Source organism: Delphinapterus leucas, chromosome 6, assembly GCF_059928025.1.
Source record: "Delphinapterus leucas isolate spDelLeu-1000000601 "Yukka" chromosome 6, BTC_Dleu_Yukka2, whole genome shotgun sequence".
Classification (NCBI taxonomy): domain Eukaryota; kingdom Metazoa; phylum Chordata; class Mammalia; order Artiodactyla; family Monodontidae; genus Delphinapterus; species Delphinapterus leucas.
Genome location: NC_143134.1, coordinates 18,646,615 through 18,672,782, shown reverse-complemented (window position 1 = coordinate 18,672,782; position 26,168 = coordinate 18,646,615). Strand labels below are relative to the sequence as shown.

The following is a 26,168-nucleotide window of genomic DNA, read 5'->3' as shown; positions in this document are numbered from 1 at the left end:
CAAGTTTAAGGGTATCAACCAGTGATCAAACTGTTTGCTAGAAAATCCAGTCTCTCAACACTCTTCTAAGGAAAATAACAGATTCCATAGTCTCTAAAATATGTCATCAACAATGTCCAATAGAGAATTTAAAATTACTAGATGTGTCCCACCCCTGCAAAAAAAAAAAAAAAAAAAAAAAAAGCCCAGCAAAACCCAGAAAAATGTGACAATTGTCAAGAAAAAAATTAGGCAATAGAAACTGACTCAGAGGTTACCCAAATGTTAGCAGATCAAGACTAAAAATATGTTAATAAATATGTTCAAATAACTAAAGGAAAATATGGTCATGATGAATGACAACACAGAGAATCTCAACAGAGAAGTGGAAGTTATAAAAAAAAGAACAAATGGAAATTTGAAAACTGAAAATTTCAATAACTGAAATAAAGTATTCACTGGATGGAATTAACAGCACATTAGCAATAATTTGCCTGATGACAAATCAATAGAAATTATCCAAACTAAAGAATAAAGAGGGGCTTCCCTGGTGGCGCAGTGGTTGAGAGTCCGCCTGCCGATGCAGGGGACACGGGTTCGTGCCCCGGTCCAGGAAGATCCCACATGCCGCGGAGCGGCTGGGCCCGTGAGCCATGGCCGCTGAGCCTGCGCTCCGCAACAGGAGAGGCCACAACAGTGAGAGGCCCGTGTACCGCAAAAAAAAAAAAAAAAAAAATCCAGTAATAGTATAAAAACATAGAATACATAGGAAGAATTGAATAAAACATGTGCATGACTTCTATACTGAAAAACTACAAAACATTGCTGAGAGAAATTTTATAGAATCTTTACAAAGGGAAATATATATTATTTTCATGTATAAGAAGACAATATTATTAAGATGTCCGTTCTCCTTATATTTATCTGTAGATTCTATACATTCCCAACACAATTGCAGAGGATTGTTTTGGTAGAAATTGATAAACTGATGACAAAAATGTGTGTTCAAATGCAAAGGACCTAAAAAGCCAACAGAATTTTGAAGAAGAGTGAAGTTGGAGGGCTTATACTATTTGATTTCAAGACTTACTCTAGGGACTTCCCTGGTGGTGCAGTGGTTAAGAATCCACCTGCCAATGCAGGGGACCTGGGTTCAAGCCCTGGTCAGGGAAGATCCCACATGCTGCGGAGCACCTAAGCCATTGCAGCACAACTACTGAGACTGCGCTCCAGAGCCTGCGAGCCACAACTACTGAGCCCATGCCCCACAACAAGAGAAGCCACCATGATGAGAAGCCTGCGCGCTGGCCCCCGCTCACCGTAACTAGGGAAAGCCTGCGTGCAGCAACGAAGACCCAATGCAGCCAAAAATAAATAAATTTTATAAATAAAGACGTTTCTATTACTTAAAAAATGTATAGAATCTAAAAAAGATTTTTTTTAAAAAGACTTACTTTAAAGTAACAGTAATCAAGACGGTGTGATAATGGTGTAAAGATAAATATATAGATCAAGTGAACCAAACAGAGAATGCAGAAATAGAGCCACTCATATACTATCAATTGAATTTCCTCAAAGGCACCAAAGAATTTCAATAAGTAAAGAAAAGTCTTTTTTTTTTTTGGCTGTGTGGGCTTGCAGAATCTGGGTCCCTGGCAGCAAAAGTGCTAAGTCCTAACCACTGGACAGACAGAGAATTCTGAAAATCTTTTCAACAAAAATGATTTTTTTCCACAAAATATTTATCTGATATTGACCACAGACCTAAATGTAAGAACTAAATCTATAAAACTTCTAGAAGGAAATATAAGAGATAATTTTCACGACCTTGTGGTAGGCAAAGATTTCTTAGTATATGAAAGTCACAGTCATAAAAGAAAAATTCTTGATAAGTTGGATGTTATCAAAATTAAAACCCTCTCTTCTTCAAACTATACCTTTAAAAAAATAAAAAGGCAAACCACAGACTGGGAGAAAATATTTGCAATGTATGTATCAGACGAAGGATATGCATTCAGGATATATAAAGAACTCCTACAATTCAATTTTAAAAAGACATATAGCCCGACTTAAAAATGGGTAAGAGACTTGAACAGACATTTTGCAAATAAGATATATATGAATGATATGTAAGTACATGAAAAGTATTCACCTTCATTAATCACCAGGGAAACGCAATTTAAACTATGATGAGATATTGCTAAAATGGCTAAAATTGTTTAAACTTACAAAACTAAATGTTGGGGAGGATGTGGAGCAACTGGAACTCTTAGACGTTGACAGTGTGACTGTAAAATGGCACAACCACTTTGGAAAAGTCAGGGAATTTTCTATAAATTTGAACATTTACTTAACAAATGATCCAGCAATTCTACATCTAGGCATTTACCCAAGAGACACAAAGATCTGTATGTAATATTCATACAGCATTATTCATCACAGCAAAAAAACTGGAAAGGACTCAGATGTTCATCAATAAGTAAATGGATAAAAAAATTGTGGTAAGGGCTTCCCTGGTGGCGCAGTGGTTGAGAGTCCGCCTGCCGATGCAGGGGACGTGGGTTCGTGCCCCGGTCCGGGAAGATCCCACATGCCGCGGAGCGGCTGGGCCCGTGAGCCATGGCCGCTGAGCCTGCGCGTCCGGAGCCTGTGCTCCGCAACGGGAGAGGCCACAACAGTGAGAGGCCCGCGTAGCGCAAAAAAAAAAAAAAAGAAAGAAATCCAGCCATAGCTCCTCATTGCTAACAGGTGTCACCGTAGTGCAATTTCCCAGCTCTCCTCCCAAGAGCTAGTCTCTGCGTCTCTCACGTTCCATGCCTTTGTATACCCTCTATTAGGCCGCTCATCACATGCTATTATACAGCTGCCATTGTTTCCAGATCCTGAGCTGCTTGAGGTCTGGGGCTGGCCTGACCCAACATCCAGGTGCTCAGTACTAAAACTGGGAGAATCCCAGGCAAACCAGGGCTATCAGTCACCTTACCCGGGCCCCTGGGTTTAGTATCATACCAGGTGCAGGGTGTTTGCTCAGAAAATGTTTGCTGAACACCTAGAATATATGGGTTGGGGGGTTCTCAAGGTTCTTCTACTTGGTGCCCTCATGCAAACTCAGGCCTAGGGAGGTGAAGGCAGAGGCTGTGGGATACGGGCCCAGATGCCAAGCTCCCTTGTGTCCTGCCCATGGCTCTGGCCTTTCTGCCACGCTGTGGGGTGTTCTGGAAGACAGATAAACAAGCCCTATTCGAGTTCTATGGAGCAGCAAGAGCCTCCCAGAGTCCCGTTTCCAGGAAGCTCCCCTCCCCTCTCCGGTGAAGTCATCTGACCTCAAGTGGCCTGCGGTTTCCTTTCTCCCCACATCTCCCAAACCCGCCCTGGGTCCCAGCGCTGCTTGGGATGAGTGCTGACCTTTCAGGGAGCAGTTTGCTCAGAAAGTGCCTTTATGTAAACAAAAACAGCCTTCGGGTCTTCCAGAGGCAGCCTTGTTTTCTCCCTCAAGTCCCAGGGAGAAAAATAACCAGCAGGAGGGAGTAGAGAAGGAGTGACCCTGCCTCCCCAGCCCTTGGCCTTTGTCCTCCCAGGCCCGTCCCTCAGGGCCTCCTTTGTCAGAACTCGGTTCTCAGGGGTGGAGGGGATGGCGGGGGATTGAAACAATGCCACCATGTCTGGCAGCGGGAGCTGGACGCTTGACCTGATTAGGCTCAGTGAGCCTGTAGAGAGGGAGAGAGCAAAGGCAGGCTCGAAAAATTGTTTTCCATCACCACCCGATGGACTCTTCTTCCCGGTGTCTCTGCCGAGGCTGCTTCTTAGGTGGAAGAGGCTTTCTCGTCTCATTTCCACAGGGTCACACTGGTCTTTGTCCTCTCAGCCTGCACGAACGCTTTGCCCTGCCGTCCTCCCGTCCCACCAACAGGCTCCCAAACACAAAATGTTTTTCTCACTGCAGCTCCCCCTCATTGGGCACTGCCAGGGCCGGGGCCAGGCCCAGGAGTCCAGATGGCACCCACATGAAAGCCCTTCCTGTTCAGAACCCACATGGAACCCAAAGCTGCCCACACCCACAGCCCTGGCCCAGGGTCCTCGCATGCAGGGCCACGGAAACTTGGCCATGACGCTCCAGGGAAGAAAGCCCCAAGCCATCCAGGAGAGGAGCCTCCGGGGGGCACCTGCATCTGTGGGGCACCTGGGCCTGGCAGAGGATGCTGAGCACATGGAAGGGGTGCTGGGGCAGCACTTTTCCTCTGTTAGTGCAGGTGGAGGGAACACAGGAGCCCTGCCATTTCCAACGCATTGGCAGAAACAGTGAAAGCTGAGAAGTCGGGGTGGGCCCAAGGGGATGTGAAGAGGTGTGTGGCCATGCCCGGAATCCGGCTCTGATTCTCGGGATGGTGGCAAAAGGCAACGGGCTGGGGCTTTCTTGAGAGCAAAATAATCTGGTCTCTTGACCTGGGCGTGCTACCAGCTGGCAGGGGCAGGCCTCTTCCTGCGATGCAGGTGCCGCCCAGGGACACGCCGAGGGGCTGTGATTTGCTCAAGGCCGAGCTTCAACTGCAGACCCAGGACTCCTGACTTCTAAAGAATCTCCTAGTAGATTTGGAAGGATCCATTCTTAGAGCGAAATCTGGGAGAACGTACACCACAATGTCAAAGATGTGATTATGGTGGGACTTTAACTTTTTGTTGTTTTTTGTTCGGTTTCAGCTCACCTGTACTTTCTAATTTTTTTTTTTTTTACAACAAGCAAGATTACTCTTGTAAAACACTTAAAGGAAAAAATTTTTATGAAATGACACACTACCCATAAGATGTTTAGATAAATGAGGGGCTGGCCTCTCATCATGGATAAATAAAGGTTAGATGTTATTAGCTTAACGTGAAAAGAAGATGAGAAGAGAAAGCAGAGGAAAGGAAAAAGGAAAAGGAGGAACATGCAGAATGAGGAAAGAATAGAAGCAAAACGAAAAGGAGTGAACGAAGGAAGGGAGGAAGGGAAAACGTGTGGACATGAGGGGTTCATGTTCACCTTGCAGATTCCTGGGGCTCAGTGCTGGCCTCTCAAAGAGGAAGGCATTAGGGGAGCAGAAGAAATATTAGCTGGAGCCCCCTTCACTTTCCAGGTCAATAGTAAAGACCCTAGCCTGAGCTGGACTAGAGGGAAACTTCCGGAACTAGCTGTGCTTAGAGCTGCAGAGACAGTTCATCAAAGCCTTTCAGAACTCCTGCAAAGGCTTTGTTTCCCATCTCTGGTTTCTGGGTCTCTCTCTCTCTGTCTCTCTCTCTCTCTGTCTCTGTCTCTCTCTCTCTCACACACACACAAACACACACACAAACACACACACACACACACACACACACACACACACACACACACGACACCGGGCCAACTCCCCTCAGAAGCACCAGTCCTGCTTTGAAATGAGTGTTCTTGTCTCTCCCCTGAGGGAAGACGTGCTGGAGATGGGAGAGGGGTGTCTTTGCTGCCAGCACCCCACAGGGTAGTCAAGCCTTCTCTGGTGACATCATGCTTTTGGAATGGATGTTTGCTTCAAAAGCTGCAAAATAGTCTGAACTTTCAGCCCGGACTGGTCCCCGGAGGGCAGTGTCCTCTGAATTGGGCCAAAATGGAACTCACTCCTCTGCTCATTAAGGGAGCAGTTAGTGAGGGCGCCACTGCATCCCCCATGAAAATCCTCACAGTCTGAGTTTCTCCGGGTACCAGGGCCAGAGAAAACGAGCGTTGAGGGGGATGAGGAGAGGAAGGGGAAGGAGGGCAGGTCCAAGGAGCCTGGAGCTGAACCGGAGGTCCCCACCCGCCTCCCTCTGGGGCTGCTGTCTTTTATCACAGGCACTTGGCTGGCAGGGACCTCTGCAGGACCTTGGTAGACCCAGGCAGGAGATGCTGGAGATCAGCTGACAGTAAACCACCCCAGAGGGCCCTGGAAATTTAATCCCCAGGGGTGCCAAGGCTGACATCTCTGAGTCAGAGGCCTGCGACTAGGAAAGCAAGGGCACTTGAAGGACGAGGTGCCCATCATTCAATAGGCTTTGAAGCCAGAGGGACCTCTGTGCAGATCCCTGCTGGATGACCTTCAATAATTCGTTTGGCCTCTCCCACCTCACTTTCTGCATCTGAACGTGGGAATCCAACCATTTATTCATATATTCATTTGTTTGACAAGTATTTATTGAGTATCTACTATGTGTCAGGCACTGTGCTAGGCACTGGGGAAGCAATATTCATCAAACTATGCTTGACGACTCAGGAGGAGGAGCTGGTAGCTTAATGAAGACAAGTGGCATTACCCTAGGGATGTATAGAGGAGAAGCTACTAGTCTTGGGGCCAGGAAAACCTATCCAGAGGAAATGACATCTAAGCTGAGACTGGCAGGGTCTAAGTAGGAGTTCTTGAAAAGAAAAACAAAAGCAAAAAAGCAACATGGGCGTGGGCTTGGCATTAAGCGGGAGCATGGCTTAGCAGAGGGATTCAGTATGGCTGGAGAGGGCGTGTGCAGTGGGAAGAAGATCCAGGAGGGAGAGGTTGAAGAGAGCAGTGGAGGCTGAGTATTCATGCTCAAGTTGAGATTTTATCCTAAGTCTGCACTTCAATGGAGGGGAGAGAGATGATCAGCTTTGTGTGGCCACGGGATGCAGAACTGATTGAAGGAGAGAAATACACAAGAGCTTAAAGAGACTGTGAGATGAAGGATGTTGCCATGAGCCAGGCACGAGACAACAGGGGTCTGACTGTGGAGGTGAAGTGAAGGCAGAGAAGGGGAGAGCAGGTGAGTGTGAGAGGTGATGAGACGAAGAAGCAGTGGAACTTGGAGATTCAATGGGTCTCGCAGGAGAAGACGAGGCGTCGATGCTGGGAGGAGTGGTAACGATTTTAGCACCAAGGAGAAATGTGCGAGTTGAGAATGGTATCTATGAGAAAAGAGCCGATCCATGCTGTAGACCCTGAAGAGGCTCAGAATGTGAAGGCACCAGGAAGGGAGGAGGGTAGGGTGAGGCATGGGAGGAAAATGAGGACGTAAGTAGGAAACCTATCTACCTTCAGAATACTAGCTCCAGGTTCTTACTCCTTAGGCAGGAGGCAGGGTTTATTCTTAGGAGAAAGAGAACAGAAGAGGTGATGGACGTGGGGGCTCCAGGCACCAAATAGTGGGGGTGAGATTCAGGGCTAAAAAGGAAGTACCAGTTGAAAGTCTGACTATGAGGCAGGCAGGGAGCCCCTTCCTCTTGCCTTACCTGCTGATGCACATCTTTTCTCCAACAGGAAAATAGGATTCTTTAGAGAAACTGAATAGTTCCCAAGGAAAAATCTTCCAGATACTAATATTCAGGGCGAGTGGTCTTCCAAAGAAATGGCAAAGTCTCATCCCAGTCAGTTTAAAGTGATAAGCAACACAGAGCTTCCAATCAACTCTTGTAGTTCCTCATTCTTAAATATGAACAGGCAACTAATCTCATATGTTCACAGAAATATGAGAGGCCATGGAACAAGAACAAGGTGCTATGAAAAAGGAACAATCATTTAACACGAAAGAGTTCTTGGAAATTAACAGATAAAATAAAACATACAGTTGAAGGGTTAGAAGATAAGACTGAGGACATTTCCCAGAAAATAGAACATAGGAATAAGAAATAAGAGCGAGAAGATAAGAAAATCAGGAGATCAGTCCAAGAGGTTCAACGACTAACAAGTTCCAGAAAGAGAGAGAAAATGAAGAAGAAGAAATTATCAAATAAATAATATAATAAATGTTCCAAGAGTTAAAGAGTACATGACACAGGATTAAAAGAACCTGCCAAAAGCCTAGAACAAAGAATTCTGAAAGACCTATACCTAGGTCTTTGATCCTAAAATTCCAGGACACCAAGCATAAAGCCAAGAACTTAAAAGCTTCTAGAGACAGAACAAATTACACACAAAGGAATAAGAATAGCATTAGACTTCTCCTGAGCAAATGTATCTTAAAATTATGACATCAAATTATTTTCAGCCTATGTTTTTGTACCCAGTTAGTCGATCAGCCAAGTGTGACAGCAGAACAGAAATGTTTCCCAAACATGCAAAGATTCAGAAAATTCAGTTCCATCCACAGTGTCTTGGGAAACTATGGGAGAATAGGTACCAAAAAAACAAAATAATAAACTCAAATAGAAACAGTCACAGATTCCCAGAAATGGGGTTGCAACTCAGAGAAGTGGTGAGAATTCTCAGAGGTTACTCTAGAGCAGACTTAGGAGAAGAATGAAGGACTCTCAAAAGGAGCTCTCTAGAAAAAACATAGACTTGAAAACAAAAATGATATTGTAGATTTCATGATGAAGCTCCTCAAAAGAAGTACAGAAAATTATGCAAATAAAAAGAAGAGCAATTAATAACTCCAGGAAAAATGAAAAACTATACAGGAAAGAGAATGCATTCATAGTGTGCCACTTGACTTTTGTCATAAGCAATATTTATATAAGTCTTAATGATGTAAACCCTGATTACAGATATAAAATTTAAAAATGGCAGGGCTTTCCTGGTGGCACAGTGGTTAAGAATCCTCCTGCCAATGCAGGGGACATGGGTTTGAGCCCTACTCCAGGCAGATCCCACATGCCACTGAGCAAATAAGCCATGCATCACAACTACTGAAGCCCGAGTGCCTAAAGCCCGTGCTCTGCAACAAGAGAAGCCACCGCAATGAGAAGCCTGCACACAGCAATGAAGACCCAACACAGCCAAAAATAAAATTAATCAATTTTTAAAAATTAAAAAAAAAATAGTGATTCAACCATATGGAGAGGACGGGGAGACAACAGGTGGAGGTGGCAATGAGAAAGGTAATACTTCACATACTATCATAACAGAAAAGTCAGTAGATACACTATGCCTAAAACTGATACATTGACAAAAATGCAGTGTTAGCATATACGTTTTATATTATAGGGATAACTACCAAAAGAAGTGGGTGAAAGCGGTTGTCTGGGCAATGGGTAGGGGGACAATTTTTGGAATGTGGCGAGAGATAAACTCTCACTATTTTTCATTACGGACTTAAAAAAACACATACAGATATTCTTTTTATACATTGTTTTAGCATAAAAAAATTAAATGTTAATAAAAGACTAAAAAATAGATGTGAGTTCCCATTCTCATTTCCCCCTCTTAGAATGTGAGGAAATCCCTAGCGGAGTAGCCCTTGAATTTCAGAGTCAGGAGAAGGGAGAAAGGCAAGTTGCTTGAAAGTACGTCTATAGTCTACAGTTGTCTTCTGGGCAGGCAACACAGAGATGACGTTGGTAAAGTACCCAGCACAGAACAGACTCTCTCCTCAAGAAATGTCAGTTTTCCTTTCTTCCCCCCTTGAGTGAACACTTCCTATCCATCTATATATATATAGATGGATATATATATCCATATATACACACTTTTTTTTTTTAAATGAACACAGTTCAGAGAAAAGCAAAAGATCAGGAACAGATTCCAAAAACCAAAGTCAGAAGATTATTGACCATTTGGATGAGTTCATGGTTTCTAACCTGTGTGATCATCAGAGTCACCTGAGAAGATTTTACAAAAGGTTTCTGGACCCTATTCAAGACCTAGAGTAACTGGGGCCCAGGGAAGCGGAATAAGTGACCAGGCCAGGAAGAAGCAGGACTGGACAAGGGCCTGGCCTCCTGCCCAGGTGCTGTGGCCTCCACACACCCACTTGGGCTGCATGCTACCCCGGTTTTCTCTTCAAGGTACCCCATTGGGTCCAAGAAGCTCCAACCATGTACCTCTTTGGACAGTGCTGAGATTCAGTGCTGGGGCAGGGGGTGCTTCGAGTCCCACGGAGGCCAGCTCAGACTCACCTGCCTGGCCTCGGATTTCCCCAGACCCAGAGGAGCAGTGGAGCACTTTTGTCAGGTGGGCAGCTGCTCGGCTTCCTAAAATGCCCTCCAAAATGTGCCTAGAGGCGTGGGGTGCTGGCGCAGGGCTAGAGCCACACAGTCCAGCTGCGTCAATGGCGTGGCCAACCTAGTGCTGATGCCTGGTTCCAGCCAACTCTGATTCACATACTTCATCACTCGGACAAGATCCCACCCCCTGCCCCCACTTCCTCTCCTCCTTCCAGGTCTCTCTCCCTGCCCGTGGTTGATGGGCTGGTCCAGGCAGCTCCACCCTAGGACACAGATGCCAGGATCCCCAGGTCAGCAAATTCAGTGGTATGTGGTTGCAGAAAATCGAAGAGAGCCTTTTCTTAGGCCTGAACAATTCCCCCATCCTCCTGTTCCTATATTTCTATAGCATGGGGCCAAGAAAAATTCTGTTTAGGAGAAGGAATTGAAAATAAAAACAATCTCGCCTTACATTTGCATATCATTTTCTACATACAGGCTCTTTCGTATGTAATTTTTCAGACATTTGAGCCTCACAAGCACTCTTTACTTTTTTTTTGGCAGGGGGAGGGGGGGAGCAGTTAACGCTATATTTATTTATTTTAAATTGTTTTTATTGAAGTATAGTTGATTTACAGTGTTTCAGGTATATAGCAAAGTGATTCCGTTATACATATATATATATTCAGTTGCATATATCTATTCTTTTTCAGATTGTTTTCCATTATAGGTTATTACAAGGTACTGAATATAGTTCCCTGTGCTGTACAGTAGGTCCTTGTTGCCTATCTATTTTATATGTAGTAGCGTGTATCTGTTAATCCCAAATTCCCAATTTATCCCCCACCCCATGTTTGCTATTGGAGGCTCTAAGTTCAAGACCCTACACTACCCACCTCATCCACCTCTTCTCTTGTTTCTGCTCGTTTATCATTGGACGGAGGGAGAGGAAGGTTTTCTGTTAAAGGAGACACTACTGACACAGAGGACCTCCTGCTCTCCTTGGATGTGGTAGGCGGCAGGCTAGTCGAGGGACCAGAGCCAGAACAACCTAGGCAGAAACTATGGAGTTTAGTGACATTTAGAAATATTTATAGTGAAAATTTAAAGCATAACAAAAGTAGAGAGCAATGAACTACTACTCAGACCTGATCATCCAGACCTTTTAAAAAACTTGACTCATGGCCACACTTCTTTCATCCCCACAAATGGATCGTTTTGAAGCAAATCCATAGTATCACCAAATATTCAGTCAGTGTTCAAATTTCCCCCAAATGTGCCTGTAGCGTTTGATTGACATGTCTCCTAAGTCTCTTTGAATCTATAGGTTCCTGCTCCTTCTTTTTCCTTGTAAACGTTCTTTGTTGAAGAAGCCAGGTCATTTTTCCTATAGGGTTTCCCACATTATGGATTATGCTGGTCATATTTTTAAAAATCATTCCTCTGCTCCAGTTATTTCTTGTAAATAAATTGATAGATCTATAGATGCAAGGTGCGATTTTTTTTTTTTTTTTTCGGTATGCGGGCCTCTCACTGTTGTGGCCTCTCCCGTTGCGGAGCACAGGCTCCGGACGCGCAGGCTCAGCGGCCATGGCTCACGGGCCCGGCCGCTCCGCGGCATGTGGGATCTTCCCGGACCGGGGCACGAACCCGTGTCCCCTGCATCGGCAGGCGGACTCCCAACCACTGTGCCACCAGGGAAGCCCACAAGGTGCGATTTTTAAGCAAGAATACCTCGGAGGTGATGTTGTGCCATTAGGAGATATGTAATGTCTCCCGGCCTCTCTTGCTGTGATGTGACTGAACACTGATGAGTAGGTCCATCGGCTCATAAGGGCTTTGCAGAGTCGTGATTCTAATACTGCATCTTCACTTACCAGCTGGATTCTTTCAGAGAGAATTTTTTTCTCCTCAAATAATGATTACCTGGAGGTATAGTTCTTATAGGAAAGGCAGATGGAATTCTTGATCCCCTTCCTTTTATGTTTTCAGAATGAATTGGTTCCCCCACTATATCCCCCAAAAATGATCTGTGAGTTCTTTTTATTATTCCTATTATTATCATGAACTCATGGGTTGTAACAATTTTGATGTGTTTCAATCTATTGCACTTTTTACTCTTACTTGTGTTCAAATGGTCCCATTTTGGGCCTCCCCAGCTTAGTTCCTGAATTCTTCTGCCCCAACTTCAGTAATCTTTGATAGTTTCCTTGCTTTCAGGAATGATAAAATGTTCTTGGCTTATCTTGTATATTTCCTGTCTTGGATCTGTAATCCAATACTCTTTTAGGAACTCTGATTCCTGTTGGTGGAAAATGGTATTTAGAATTCATAATCTGCACACAGGAGGCACTCACTGCTACTGGTGGAGCTTTGCTTCTGAGTCTCTTTAATGGGTAGAGCTAGGAAATATATATATATATGTATATATATATATATATGCACACACATATACATATATATGCATTTATTATATATGTGCTATCTTGTTTTAGTTTTTGAAAACAAATCAAACTTATGAAAAAGTTGCAAGTGAAGTACAAAGAACTCCCCACCCCCCAGCAAAAACCTTTTGAGAGTAAATTGTTACCACGAATGTCCCATAACCCTCAAATACTTTTTGTTGGTATTTCCAACAAACAAAAACATTTTCCTCCATATGCACAATACAACCATCAAAATGAGGAAATGCACGTTGATCTTTACTACCATGCTGTGTTCATACCACATTCAAGTTGTTTTACCAGGGTTAAACAAAAAGATCCAGTTTAGAATTACGCGTTGCATTTAGCTCTCATGTTTCTTTAGTCTCCTTCTGTCTAGAGCAGTTCCCCATCTTTCCGCAAAATTCAGGCCTCTGGAATTTTTGAAAACTATAGGGCAGCTGCTTTGTGGAATGTCCTACAGTTTGTGTTTGTCTAATGCTTCCTTATGATTAGGTTCAGGTTGTGCATTCAGGGCAAAAACATCATGGAAGTGAGGCTGGGTTCTCATTGCATCTTATTAGGTGACACACAACTTCAGTTTGTTGCATTACAAATGATGTTCATTTTGATCGCTTGATTAAGGTGGTAGCTGCTAGGCTTCTCCATTGTAAAATAATTCTTTCCGTCTTTGTAATTACTAAGTATTTCTTGGAAAAGTACTTTGAAACTATGTAAATACCCTATTCTTTGCCAAACTTTCAATTCTTTCATTTACATAGTTATATCAATATGGACTCTAGATTTCCTATTTTATTCCATGGGTTATTATCCATTGTGATCACTGTTGACTTTGATGCTCAAATTGTCCCAGATATGGCCAGTACGTGCCCCTTCAGACTAGCTTCTGTGTCTCTCTGACTTGTACCCATTGTATTCCAGGCTCATCTTGTACTTTGCCTGTCCCAGCTGTGAAATAAGTCATTTCTCCAAAGAACAGTTTCCTTTATTGTAGAATAATACTTAGAAACCAAGATCAGGATGCTAAAACAGCTTATTGCTTTATGGGGCATCTTCATTCTCAGGACTTCTATCAGTGGACATAGCTCGGGGAGATTAAACTTGTACACATACACACACATCTATATTTGTCTCTATATCTATATCTATTTGTGGGAAATAATGAGTTCAATTCCAGTCCAACACTACAGGGTCCATTCTGCTTTCTCTCCTTCTGTATTTGTAACATCTATCTCCGGGGGGTTAGGCAATCACTCCCATTATCCATAATATGTTTACTCATTTGGCCAATTCCCCACAGCGTCCCATAGCTGCTGCCACCTTCTCTCCTATGGCAAGCCCTCTCCCCACCCTACTGGGGCTCTGACACCCATTCCAGGCTGCAGCCACTGACTGTCCCCATGGGCACCCTCCCCATCTGCCCACGCTCCAACACCCAGCGCCAGGCTGCTCCTCCACACAGGCACCATCCTCGTCCCAGTTGGCTCTGACCACACACTGGCAGCTCACTCTTCCACAGGGACACCCTCTGCACCCCACGGCTCCCCTATCCTGATCCCCCCCAAGCGTGCACCTCTTCCTCAGCTGCACCTCATGGCCTTAGGGATGAATTGTTGAACAAGAGAAAAGAAGACAAAGGAAAGAGAGGACAAGAAAGAAAGAACAGTTACGTTTTGTTTGTTTGTTTGTTTTTAACAGAGAGGAAAAGCTTCTGGAGTACATGTACTTCCAATCCAAATTTAGAAGTATATAATTTTACTCAATTTCTTTGATTTCATATTTTTATCCTTTTTCTCTTAAGCTAAAGATCTTGATTCCTAACCATATCAAAATGATTATTTACTCTACCTTACTATATGTTTAATAGTTTCAGACTAACAAAACCAATACTATTGCAAACAATATGATTGGTGAAAAGAGTTTAAGATCTTTTAGAGTTCTTTTTATCCTAAGGTATTCCCCACTAAGGGTGTACAGTCAAATTACTATGTTTAGGTCATTTAAAATAATTACTCTCAGTGTGGTTAAGCCTCCAACTCAAAATGCAGTTGTATATTAGGTTTCATTTTGCTTTTGTATTTTCAGGATAACTAGAGAGAGAAAAGAGATTCGAGTTGGTAATAAATTTTGGCAGAAAGAACACTCTGAAGGAGACTAGTTCAGGATGGGTGGAGGATAGAGGGGAGAGGTCCAAAAAGTTATGAGAGGGTCATAGAAGAGGACTGAAAAGCCACAAAAACCACATAACCTCTTTGGAGAGCAACTTGGCAATATCTACCAACATACATTTGATACTTTACTACCATGTAATATTTATCACTTACTGTAGACTTAGCATGTAAGTCTGTATGTAAAAACATTTGACTCAGCAACCCCATTTCTAGGGATCTATCCCAAAGACACACTGGCATAAATATGAAAAGATAACGTGTTCAAGGCTGTTCAATGCAGCACTATTTGTAACAGTAGAAGATTAGGGATAACACTAACATCCATCAGGATGTTGAGAGACTCATGAGGACATAGGGCCGTGAAGGGGCCTGATAAACCAGAGTTTGAGGAAGCAGAAACCATGAGGAAACAGAATTTATGAGGGAGAAAGAGAGAGAGGGAGGAGAAAAGAATCAATTTGACTAGAAGCTTCATGAGGCCAGGCAGGGATCGTTCTCAGTTTTAGTCACTGGAGTATCTCAAACACTTAAAATGGTGCTTGGCACACAGTAGGTGATCAATAAATATTTATCAATATACTGATAAATGAATAAGGTAGCAAGGTGGGGGAGAAAGAGTAGCACTGACAGAGAGACGCAGGAACAGAAAACCATGCAGGGCACAGAAAGGACACTAAGTGAGCAGGTTTTCCTCTCCCAGCCAGCCCACCACGTTCTAGTGTGCTTGATGCAAAGTCTCCTGGGATCCAAAATCTAACTCAGGGGTTGAGATAAGATCTGCCTTTTTGTATATTCTACACTTTGTCTTCTAGAATTATTAGAATTAAAAAATGTGGTCAGGGCTTCCCTGGTGGCGCAGTGGTTGAGAGTCCGCCTGCTGATGCAGGGGACATGGGTTTGTGCCCCGGTCCGGGAGGATCCCACATGCCGCGGAGCGGCTGGGCCCGTGAGCCATGGCCGCTGGTCTTGCGCGTCCGGAGCCTGTGCTCTGCAACGGGAGAGGCCACAACAGTGAGAGGCCCGTGTACCGCAAAAAAAAAAAAAAAAAAATGTGGTCAAACTTCTGGCTTTTTTTCTGTGGAACAGAAATGATTCCTCTGTGCAGCTTAAATGTGCATTTCTTCTATTATGAGTAAAGTTGATCAGCTCTTTATATGTTTCATGGTCACTTGTATTTTTTGTTTTCTGTCCCCTTACTGTCCTTCTTGACATCCTGATTTGGGGGAGCTCCATATCGCCTTTGGGAACAAGATAAGCCCGTCTTATTTACTTTATGACATAATTTGGTTTTTATGGTTCAAAAGATAATAGTAGACAGGCACGATAAGGTGAATGGTAAGTAAAGCAGCTTCCCAACCAATTTCATTCTAGGCTTCTGCTCCCTCACCTTCACTCCATACACACACTTTCCCCAAATTAGCCCAAACCTCACAAACAATAGGAAACGTATTACATTCCTAGCAACACCATCTGGCCAGTTAGTCTCACCGTCTCCCTCACCCCACTCCCTCTACCAACTTGTCTCCTTCTGACTCAAGACTGCAACTTCAACTCTTGCCTGGATCTCCAGCCTGCCAGACTGCCCTGCAGACTTCAAACTTGCCAACCAACCCTCACAATTGTATGAGCCAATTCCTTAAAAAGAGATATAAAAATATTTACGTGTGTGTGTGTGTACACTGGCTGAGATGGCCAGTAATGGTGAGTCACACAAAAATGGTATTTAGAGCAGATGGCAGGGAAAACCCAGTGGCTGCTTATATGCATAAGACTGAGCAAATAAGTAAATAAATCGATGGTAATGGGAGTCAGGTTTCTCACTGACAGAGAAAGTAGGTGTAAATATGAAAATGGGAAATGCAAGAATAAATCCTGTAGTTTGGATTGAAATTGAAGTATCAGTGTGAATTCATGGTTTGATAGATAGGTAGGTAGGTAGATAGAAAGATAGATAGGTAGATAGACAGACAGATAGATAGATAGAAGATAAATAGATAAAAAAAATAAACGGAGATGAAGAGGTACATGTGCGTTCTCTGTAGTACTGTTGCAACCTTTCTGCAAGGTTGAAAGTGGTCCAAGATAAAATTACAGAGCTCCATAGAGATGTAGACACAGATACAGGTATAGAGATGTAGATGGATATATAGATAAACACTAGAATGATACCGCCCCCCATAAAAAAACAACTAATAAAAGGGGTAACCTAGGGCAGCTGGGCATGGGAGAAAGAATAGATGCAGTCAGGCAAGAGGATAAGACTTTTCAATGTAGATCTTTTAACGTAATTTTTATTTCAAACCATGCGATAGTATTAACTACTCGAGAAATAAACCAAATTTAAGAAGTATAAAACACTTCTGTCCCATAACCCTCAAATACTTTTTGGGAGTTTGAAAATCTGGGAGATTTTCAGGACGTGGAGTTTTTAAAGACAGAGACAGCAGCAAGCTTGATCCTATCCACACAGGGAGAGACGGGAGGGGTAATGATGATACTTCTCAGAACAGAGATGAGGCCTAGGCTGGGTGATGCTGAGCAAACCACTTTACTTCTGAAGGTCTCAGTTTGCTCATCTGTTTAATGTGCATAATAGCAAAGGGGCCTTAAGGATTAAACAACACTATATCTGGCACTATATATAGGAGGTGCTTAGTAAATGTCTGTTGTTTATTCCCGTTTCTGTCTTCAAAAACTCCATGTCCTAAAAATCTCCCAGAATGGAACAATGTGCATTTCTTCTTGCAGGTGAAGTAGCTTCTCTTTGCAATTGGAGAAGCAAATGTAGTCAATTACAAACTAATTGTCTCCATTCCCAGCTGCCTTTAAATAGCCAACCCTCCTCACTTATTTAGGATTTCTGCCATCAAAACGTCTTGGGAGATAAAAGATAAAAGACACAGTCCTTACTCTCTGGGAACGAGTAATTGCTTACAATTTACTTTGAGAAGTGGAAACATACAGGTCATTGCAAAGAACCAGGGAATAGGGAGGAAAAGCAGGTGACTCAGCCTAAAGATGGCTTCCTGGAGCTATTTGAGCTAAGTCTTCAAGGATAAGCAGGAGTCGGCCAGGTCAAAGGAAGGGAGGGGCCAGGGCTCTTCCCCAGGAGAGAGCAGCAGCTGGGGAGGTTATGGAGGTGACAGGAGACACTTGGTGCTCAAAGGCTGAGCTTCAGCTGGGTAAGGAAGGACACCTAACCCTCTCTGTCAATTGAGAATCAAGAAGGGCCAGACGGTCCTGATGTTGGAGGCCCAGGCTCCAGCCTTGCCCAAGGCAGCAAAAGAGTCCAGTGAGGCTGAAGGATGAGAAGTAGCAGGAGCTGCGTGGAGCCAGAGCCGTGCACACGCTCTCCGGGCCCAGGTTTCCACCTTGTCCTTCATGGGAGCTTTAGGCTCAGGTCTTCCCAGACCCTTTTGTGGGGTGTGTATGGAGGGAATAGGCACCCTGGGCAGGACCCTGTTCTCTCCCCACCATCCTGGAACTGCACACCCCAGACTGGGACTCAAACTCACAATCTCCCAGCTGAAACTGCACACCTGGTCTCAGGACTTAATGAAGCTCAGTTTCTTTACGTCTTGTCGCAGAAGGAATTCACTGAGAGGTAAAGTGATAAGAAGTAGATTTATCGAGAGAGATATATATGCCCCATAGACAGAGTGTGGGTCATCTTAGAAGGTGAGAGAGGCCCTGAAATATGGGGTGGTTAGTTGGTTTTTTTTGCAGTATGCGGGCCTCTCACTGTTGTGGCCTCTCCCGTTGCAGAGCACAGGCTCCAGACGCGCAGGCTCAGCGGCCATGGCTCACGGGCCCAGCCGCTCCGCGGCATGTGGGATCCTCCCAGACCGGGGCCCGAACCCGTGTCCCCTGCATTGGCAGGCAGACTCTCAACCACTGTGCCACCAGGGAAGCCCAGGGTGGTTAGTTTTTATGGGCTGGGTAATTTCATAGGCTAATGAGTGGGAGGATTATTCCAACTACCTTGAAGAAGGGATAGGAATTTCCAGGAATTGGGCCACCGCCCACTTTTTGGCCTTTAATGGTAGGCCTTGGAATTGTCACAGCGCCCTTGGGTGTGTCACTTAGCATATGCTAATGTATTACGATAGCGTATAATGAGGCTCAAGGTCTACTGGAAGTCGAATCTTCCGCCACCTTGCGCCTATTCGGTTCTCAACAGTTTATTCATATGTCATTCTTTTAAAGGTTGTGCCCTGCCCACTTCCCTCCTGTCTCAATCCCAGCCCTAGTCAGGTCCTGCCCCTTCCTGGATCTCTCCAGCAAGGCCAAAGGTCGTCACCGCCCCCCCACCCCCACCCCGCCAAACCTCTGGGAAGAGGAGGGATTTCTCCCCCAAAACAGGCCCATTTTCAACCTCTCCAATCAGGTCGTTGCAGGTCCTTCCTAAGCCCTGGTTGGGAATCTTGTCTTGTTCTCCAAGTTTGGGGCCTGGTGGGCCTGGGAGGCAGGTCAGTCATGTATGGATGTGTGTGGCAGGGGGTGTGAGGGTAGGCCATTCTGTTTGTGCCTACGACTGGGTAGCTCCCAGTTTGGGGCAGCCTGAAGCTGATACCATTTACCAGGAGGCCCTCTTTAGGAAAAGGTGCATAACATTACAAATGCAAAATTAGACACAGACCTTGGAAGGGGGTCTGTGCAAGTGAGGTGACCCTACACATTAAGCATCATTGGTTTCATGGCAAGCCCTCTAAGACACTCACCACATCCTCCACCCGCTTTGGGAGTGGGGGTGGGCTGCAGAAAGAGTACAGGCCTAGGACCCTGATTCAGTCCAGCCTCTGCCCTGGATAATCAAATCAGGGCATATCTCTGTTCTGGCTGACCTCTAAGGTACTTCCCAGCTTCATGAACAAGGCCACTTAAAAACCATCCAAGTCCCTGTTACCTTTTTTGGAAGCTCCAGCCCATCTTACATTAAATGCAATACATTTTTTTTTTGGCCATGCCACGTGGCTTATGGGATCTTAGTTCCCCAACCAAGGACTGAACTCATGACCCCTGCAGTGGAAACGCAGAGCCCTAACCACTGGACATCCAGGAAATTTCCTAAATGCAGTAAAATGTATTTAATTAAACATAAACCCATTAAATATTTATTTGGATTTGCTGTAAGATTTGGAAGCTGTTTTTAAACTTCACTTTGGGAAGTGTCATTCATTCAGCAAATATGCATTGCATGCCCACTCTGAGTCAGGTCCTGTTCTAGATATTGGGGTACAGAGTTAACAAAAACCCTTGCCCTTATGGAGCCTATGTGGGCTGGGGCCCAAGAAACAGATACAAAAAATAGATAGTGTGGCAGGGCAGATGGTGGTAAGTGCTGTGGAGAAAAATAAAGCAAGAGATTAAAAAATAAAAAAATAAAGCACGGATGGGGATAGGGCTGGCTTATTGCTCATAAAGGCCCTGGAGTTTGGTGGTCAGTTCTGACCTTTGGCAATGACCGATGAAAGACAATTGGGATTAGTGGTGGCCTCTGATGAGACAAAAGTCACTGAGACTGGGTGTCTTGCCAGGAATACTCAGGACTCTGGAGCTCAACCTTAATTCAGGGATGATTCAGCAGTTCTTCGGCTTTGATTAACTCAAATAGTTTACAAATGAGTACAATTTCTCAATAATCAATGCGCATTGCTAACTTAGAAGTTTGAAATGAAATGTTCCTATGCTAAATCTAAGCCTAAGGATGGCAGACTACTATTACATTTGTAGACAGTAGTTGAACATGTATTTGTGTGCTGGTTTCTATTTGAATTTGGTAGCCCATCCATGCTTTTAAAGGTCTTAGACATTTCGTCTGCCCTGGGAAAGCTGGCAGGAACTGTGCTGAATGGGTGACCTGCCCTGGTAATGACCTCCTCGCATTGGGGCAGGTGCTCTTTGGTCGTGAAATTGAATAAAGACACAGGCAGGCCCTGGGTGCAGGGCGCCCATTGTTTTTGTTCACATCTACCCTGGGCTTCACATCTCTAAAAGGGAGATCGTATTCATGAACTACCCCATAGGGTAGTTTGAGGTTTCAGCAAGGTCATTCCTGGCCCTCACAGAGGCCTGCCAACTCTTTTTTAAAGATTTTTTTTTTTTGATGTGGACCATTTTTAAAGTCTTTATTGAATTTATTATAATATTGTTTCTGTCTTATGTTTTGGTTTTTCGGCCATGAGGGATCTTAGCTCCCCGACCAGGGATCGAACACACACACCCTGTATTGGAAGGCGAAGTGTTAACCACTGGACCACCAGGCAAGTCTCAGGCCTCCCAACTCTTGGTGCCTTCAGCTCTATTATCCACAAAGCTCTCTTTGAAAAACCATCCATCAGCTCCCCTGCTACATCCTGCGACTCACCAACCGGCCTCCGCCCCCCTCCTGAAAGGCTGACTCCTGGAACTGCTGTCACGAAGCCCCGACCTTCCAGCTTGGTCACAGCGAATTTTCGTTCACTCTCAAACACTTTCCCTCCTTCACCCTCCTCCTTAGCCAAAGTGGCTCTCCCCTGTCCCATGGGGTCATCTCCCACTGCCATCACACTCTATGGCCATGCAGGGAACTCTGCCTCGTTCCCTGCTGAGACCTCCAGGCCACGAACGCATCACCATCCCCTGCTCCTCCTTTGAAGTTCATCTGTTTCTGGCACTTTCCTCTTCAAGTCCAGTGGCTCGGGCACCTAATGTGGGCCTGGCGCCCTGACCTGGTCCGTGGTGCTCGCCTGCCTGGGGATGCCCCCCCTGAGCCTGCTCCCACCCTGACATCACCCCTGGGTCCGTCTTCAGCAGCACGCAGCACCCCTTCCCCAGGCCACGTCATCACCCTACTCTGTGTCCATCCTCCCGGCCTCACGCTCGGTGGCTTCCCTTTCCTGTCATAACCATAACCCACTCAGCTCTCCGCAGACCCCCAGTCACATCACCTGTCCCGTCTCCCCCGCCCACTCCACATTCATGCCATCTGATTTCCTTCCCCTGAGGGCTGGAGCCCCTCAGCCCTTTAGATGCTGCCCTTGCCAATGGCCTCAACTCTTCTCAATTTACCCCTCTGCCCCAGACTGTCCTGTCTTCCCTCTCCTCTCCTGTTCCTTGGCTGGGAGTTGGCTGGTGGAGAAAGTTATCATTCCATGCTAAATGGACCGACTACGAAATCATTCTAACTCTGCCACTTCTTCGGCAATCTGATCCCTTTTCCCGTAATAGCACGCTTTTCATTACTCCAGGGACTATCTCAACCTTGGCCTTCCGCTCTCAAATTCTTAATACCGCGCCTATTGCCAATTTCTTAAAATTACTTCACCTACCACTTTCTGGAAGCCAATCTTTAAGAGCTTTGTCCTCTTCCCATCTCTGCAGTAAAATGCCTTCCTTGTTTTAGGGGATTAGTTGCCTCTGATTCTCTCCAAGTCCTAACTTCCTGGTCCAGATCAAGGACACTCCAGGTATTGAAAACTTGCGAATGGGGTCTCTCAATGCTGTTTGAGAACTTTGAGAAATCATGGAAAGCAACAGGTCAGAAAACATAGTTCTGATTTTTCAAAGGTCGAAGGCGATTTCCCACAACTATAGGCTTGGTGAGCTTGCCCTCAATCTCCGACAAAATCATGGAAACCAAAAGTCTGCTTTATGCTCTTTAAAAAACAGTAGAGCAATTACTTGGAGCCAATACATGTTCTCTAAGCCTCATTTTGACAAGTCTGCTGGACTGGTAGATCAGGAAAATGCCATAAATATAGTTTATCTGGATTTCAAGCAAGGTTTTGTGTGGGGGGTTTTAATACTAAAATATAGTTGATTTACAATGTTGTGTTAGTTTCAGGTGTACAGCAAAGTGATTCAGCTATACATATATATATATATATATATATATATATTCCTTTTTAGATTCTTTTCCAGAATATAGTTCCCTGTGCTATATAGTAGGTCCTTGTTGTTTATCTATTTTATATATAGTAGCAAGGTGTTTTTTGATAATCATGTGAGCAAGTAGGAAAATACCGTCTGAATTAAAGTAAAACTAGGAGAACTAGTTACTGGGTGACTGTGCCCAAAGAGTGCTAAATAATCCATTAATCTCAGTCAGAAGGGATGTTTCTAGAAGTTTGCTGAAGGTACTACCCTGAGATTTACCCATTCAACATTGCCCCAAATTTTTTGGATGATAATATAGAAGGAATACTTAGAAATATGTAGATAATATTTATAAAGGGTTAGAGGAGATAATTAAAGCCAGAATTAACTCAAGTCTAACAAGATATCTTTAACAGGGAAAATTAATTAAACACATAATATTGAGTGAAAGAGGCAAGTCATAGAAAAAAAATCACAATAAGATTCCCTTTAGGGGCTTCCCTGGTGGCGCAGTGGTTGAGAGTCCACCTACCGGTGCGGGGGACGCAATCAAGTAATTTTCTAATAGTCAAATGGCTTTAAAAATTCATGAGCTTCCCGTCTCTGGATGCATTCACGCCGAGAATGGAGGAGCTCTGTTATGGGTGGTTGGAAAGGACACAGAAGAGTACAATTGGTTTAAATAATCTTTCAGGTCCCTTCCAACCTCCACGGGCTACGGTTCTATGAAATTCCATGATTCAGTGCAACTTGTGCATTATGCCTGGGAAGGAAAGCGAGAGGCTGATTCTGAAACAAGAGAGATTTGTTTTCAAATATAAGCCTTATGTTTTGACAACTTTTTTTTTTTTTTGGCTGCACCACGTGGCATGCGGCATCTCAAACAGGGATCGAACCCGCGTCCCCTGCTGTGGAAGTGTGGAGTCTTAACTATTGGACCACCAGGGAATTCCCCCAGCTTCTTTTTAGATCGATACATGGCATTGGTTTAGAAGGTCCGGGCACCTTCTACCCCGCATTTCTGAGAATTCAATGGCCAAGAGCTTTGGGACCCCACCCCCACCAACAGAAGCATCTCTTTTCCTGATGTGCTTCAAGATTCTTGGCGCTGGAGGGGTCCCTGAGGTCCTGTGTCAACCTCCCATCCAACTGCAGGAATGCAATATGGGCTCAGAGGGACACCTGGAACTACAACCGAACGGAAGCTGACTCATGCTGTTCTCTCCTGCCACCTTCTGGCCCTTCCCTTCATCTCCTGCTTCTTCAGAATGCTGGAGGTGTCTACTCAGGATAAAACATTTCCAGAAGGCCTCTGCCGCCCAGAATTCCTAGAGGGGAGGGACACTTCCTATAAGGGGAAAAGCTTGGAGGACTTCAGTGGTTCTTACTAAATCTAGGAAAAGCATAAATTCACAGATGACAATGACTGGAAGAGACCTCAGAACTCTTCTGACCCAGAGCCCTCAAACTGATAGCCCATGGGCGATGGACAGCCCATGGACAGGTCTGATTGGATCTAGCAGTGCTGAATAATTTTGAGCTACCATATACACATTTGGAAATTTGACTTAAAAGCCAGATTTGTAATGTAATTTGCTATCAGATATTCGTGAAGTCTCAAAACTGAGAGCAGTAAGTAGTTGAGTATATCCACATTCTACCTGCAAGACACACCAACAGCCAGATTACAACAGTGCTTATCTCAACGGACTCCTCCCATTGGCTCTGTAAAGGAGGACCAAGTGGTAACCCTCCTTAAACCTACCTTTCTAGCCTCTGCCCCACCCCTAGAGGAGCCAGCTGCTGGGGGGCAAGGGGAGCCCAGGGAGAGCTGGAAGAGGCAGAGTGAAGAATCAGACCTGAACCAGAAGGTGGGTTGAAGTTTGGAATCCTATTTGTGGTTAAAGTTTGGATTTAAATGATACTGGAATTTTTTTTTAATTTATTTTTTATTGAAATATAGTTGAATTACAATGTTGTGTTAATTACTGCTGTTCAGCAAAGTGACTCAGTTATACATACATGTTTTCTTTTTCCTATTCTTTTCCATCATGATTTATCACAGGATATTGAACATAGTTCCCTGTGCTATATACAGTAGGACCTTGTTGTTTATCCATTCTATATAAGACTGGAATTTTTAATACATAAAAGGAAACTGTAATTTAAAAATGTAACTGTTCCTATCCTGGGAAGCGGTCAGAAAGTCATGGAATCTGACCTATTCATCCAACATGTCATCCAAGGGTAGGGAAAGCAGACCATTGTGGAAGGTGAAATTAAAACGCTCTTCTTTTTCCCCTGTTCTGTCAAGTTCAGCTCCTTCAAAGAATGTTATTCATTGGCTTGTCTTATGGAACTTGATTTCCCTGGAGCAATTCGCAGCTGGAGCTCAGCGGCAGCTGCCCCCTTTAGAAGAGCTACCCACACGTGGTGCGCACACGCTTGCCCACCTCGCCTCACGGGCCCTCATTCCCATCACCAGCCTGTCCCCCGTAGCATTGGGATTTATAATCCTTCCTCTAGTCCTATTCCTTTCTCCAGTGGGCAACAGGAGGCCCAGAGGGGTCAAGTGACTTGTCGTTAAGTCACATAGTAAAGGAGCTGAGTTACATCCTAAAATGCACACTCCTAAAGGTAAAATCTAGGGTGAAAATGGTGTACGGCTCCCGTTCCTTCATGCTACGGGCATATCCTCACCCACGCTAGATCTTCTCTCCCGTCCTTTCTGCCATAGTAAGAAGAGGCGCTGGGATGCAGGGTAGCTAAGGTAGCAAGCTGGGGGCGGGAGACAGAACCGAAGGGGGGCTGGGGTGCTGACATCCCGAGTTGCCTGAGACCAGTCCTGTTCCCACCCCCTCTCCGCCCCCAAGCACAAACTGAGATGAAAGTAAGCAGTTTTCTTTTCCTTTGTTCGTTCTCCACTGCACTCAGATTTTAACTGGAACTTGGGAGTTTACTGAGAGAGAACCTGTCCTGTACCTCCGTGTCCAGACAGAGGTTGTTTCGTGGATGGGGACACCAAGACACCACTTGTCCTCTCGTTCCTCTCCACTTCTGAACTCCTGACCTTCCCCTAAGCCCCAGCGAGGGGTGACTCTGGGAAGGGGCTGGGCATTTTCTCTTGGATTAAATGCCCCACGAGGCAGAAGCATAGAGCAGTGCCCCCATACTCCCCCTTCGCTGAGCCGCTGGTACATCCGGGCTGAGAAGCAGGCCGAATCCCCGAGCTCAGCTGAGTCCAGATCTAGACATTCTGCCTTTAATAAAAAACTGGTACTACTGGTAGCCTCCAAGAAGGGGAACTGCAAACATTTATCACTCTACCCATATTTTCTTTCAAGTACACTTTATTTTTTAGAGCAGTTTTAGGTTCACTGCAAAATTGAGTGGAAGGTACAGAGTTCCCACGTACCCCCTGCCCCCCTCACATGCACACAGCCTCCCCACCATCAACATCCCTCACGAACGGTATGTCCATTACAGCTGACGAACCTACATGACGCGTCATTATCACTCAGAGTCCACAGTTCGCAGTTGGGTTCACTAGGTGTTGGACATTCTATGAGTTTGGACAAACGTATAATGACATGTATCCACCATCACAGTATCATCCAGAGTAGTTTCACTGCCCTAAAATACCTGTGCCCTTTTCTACCTTTTAAATTCTGAATTTCTAATCACATAAAGGGAAATATTTTAAACATTCTTCCCAACTCAGAATCCCCGGAGATCCAGCAGAGTTCAGTGGTGCTTGGAGGGAGGAGTCGACATGCTGAAGTGAGGGAAGGTTTGTGTGTTTCCTTTATCCTCTTGAATCCCTGATATACGAGCAGTTGT

The 26,168-nt window shown here is 44.8% G+C and overlaps 1 protein-coding gene across 1 annotated transcript in view; it reads right to left on the bottom strand.

The window, feature by feature from the left end:
• CCDC25 (coiled-coil domain containing 25) overlaps positions 1 to 26,168 on the bottom strand; it is a 103,521-nt gene that overhangs the window by 33,043 nt on the left and 44,310 nt on the right. The window contains exon 9 of the mRNA XM_089912775.1: positions 1 to 26,168. This exon is cut by the window's left edge and continues 33,043 nt beyond it. Within this exon, the coding sequence (XP_089768901.1) occupies positions 26,073 to 26,168 (96 nt within the window). The 3' untranslated portion in view covers positions 1 to 26,072.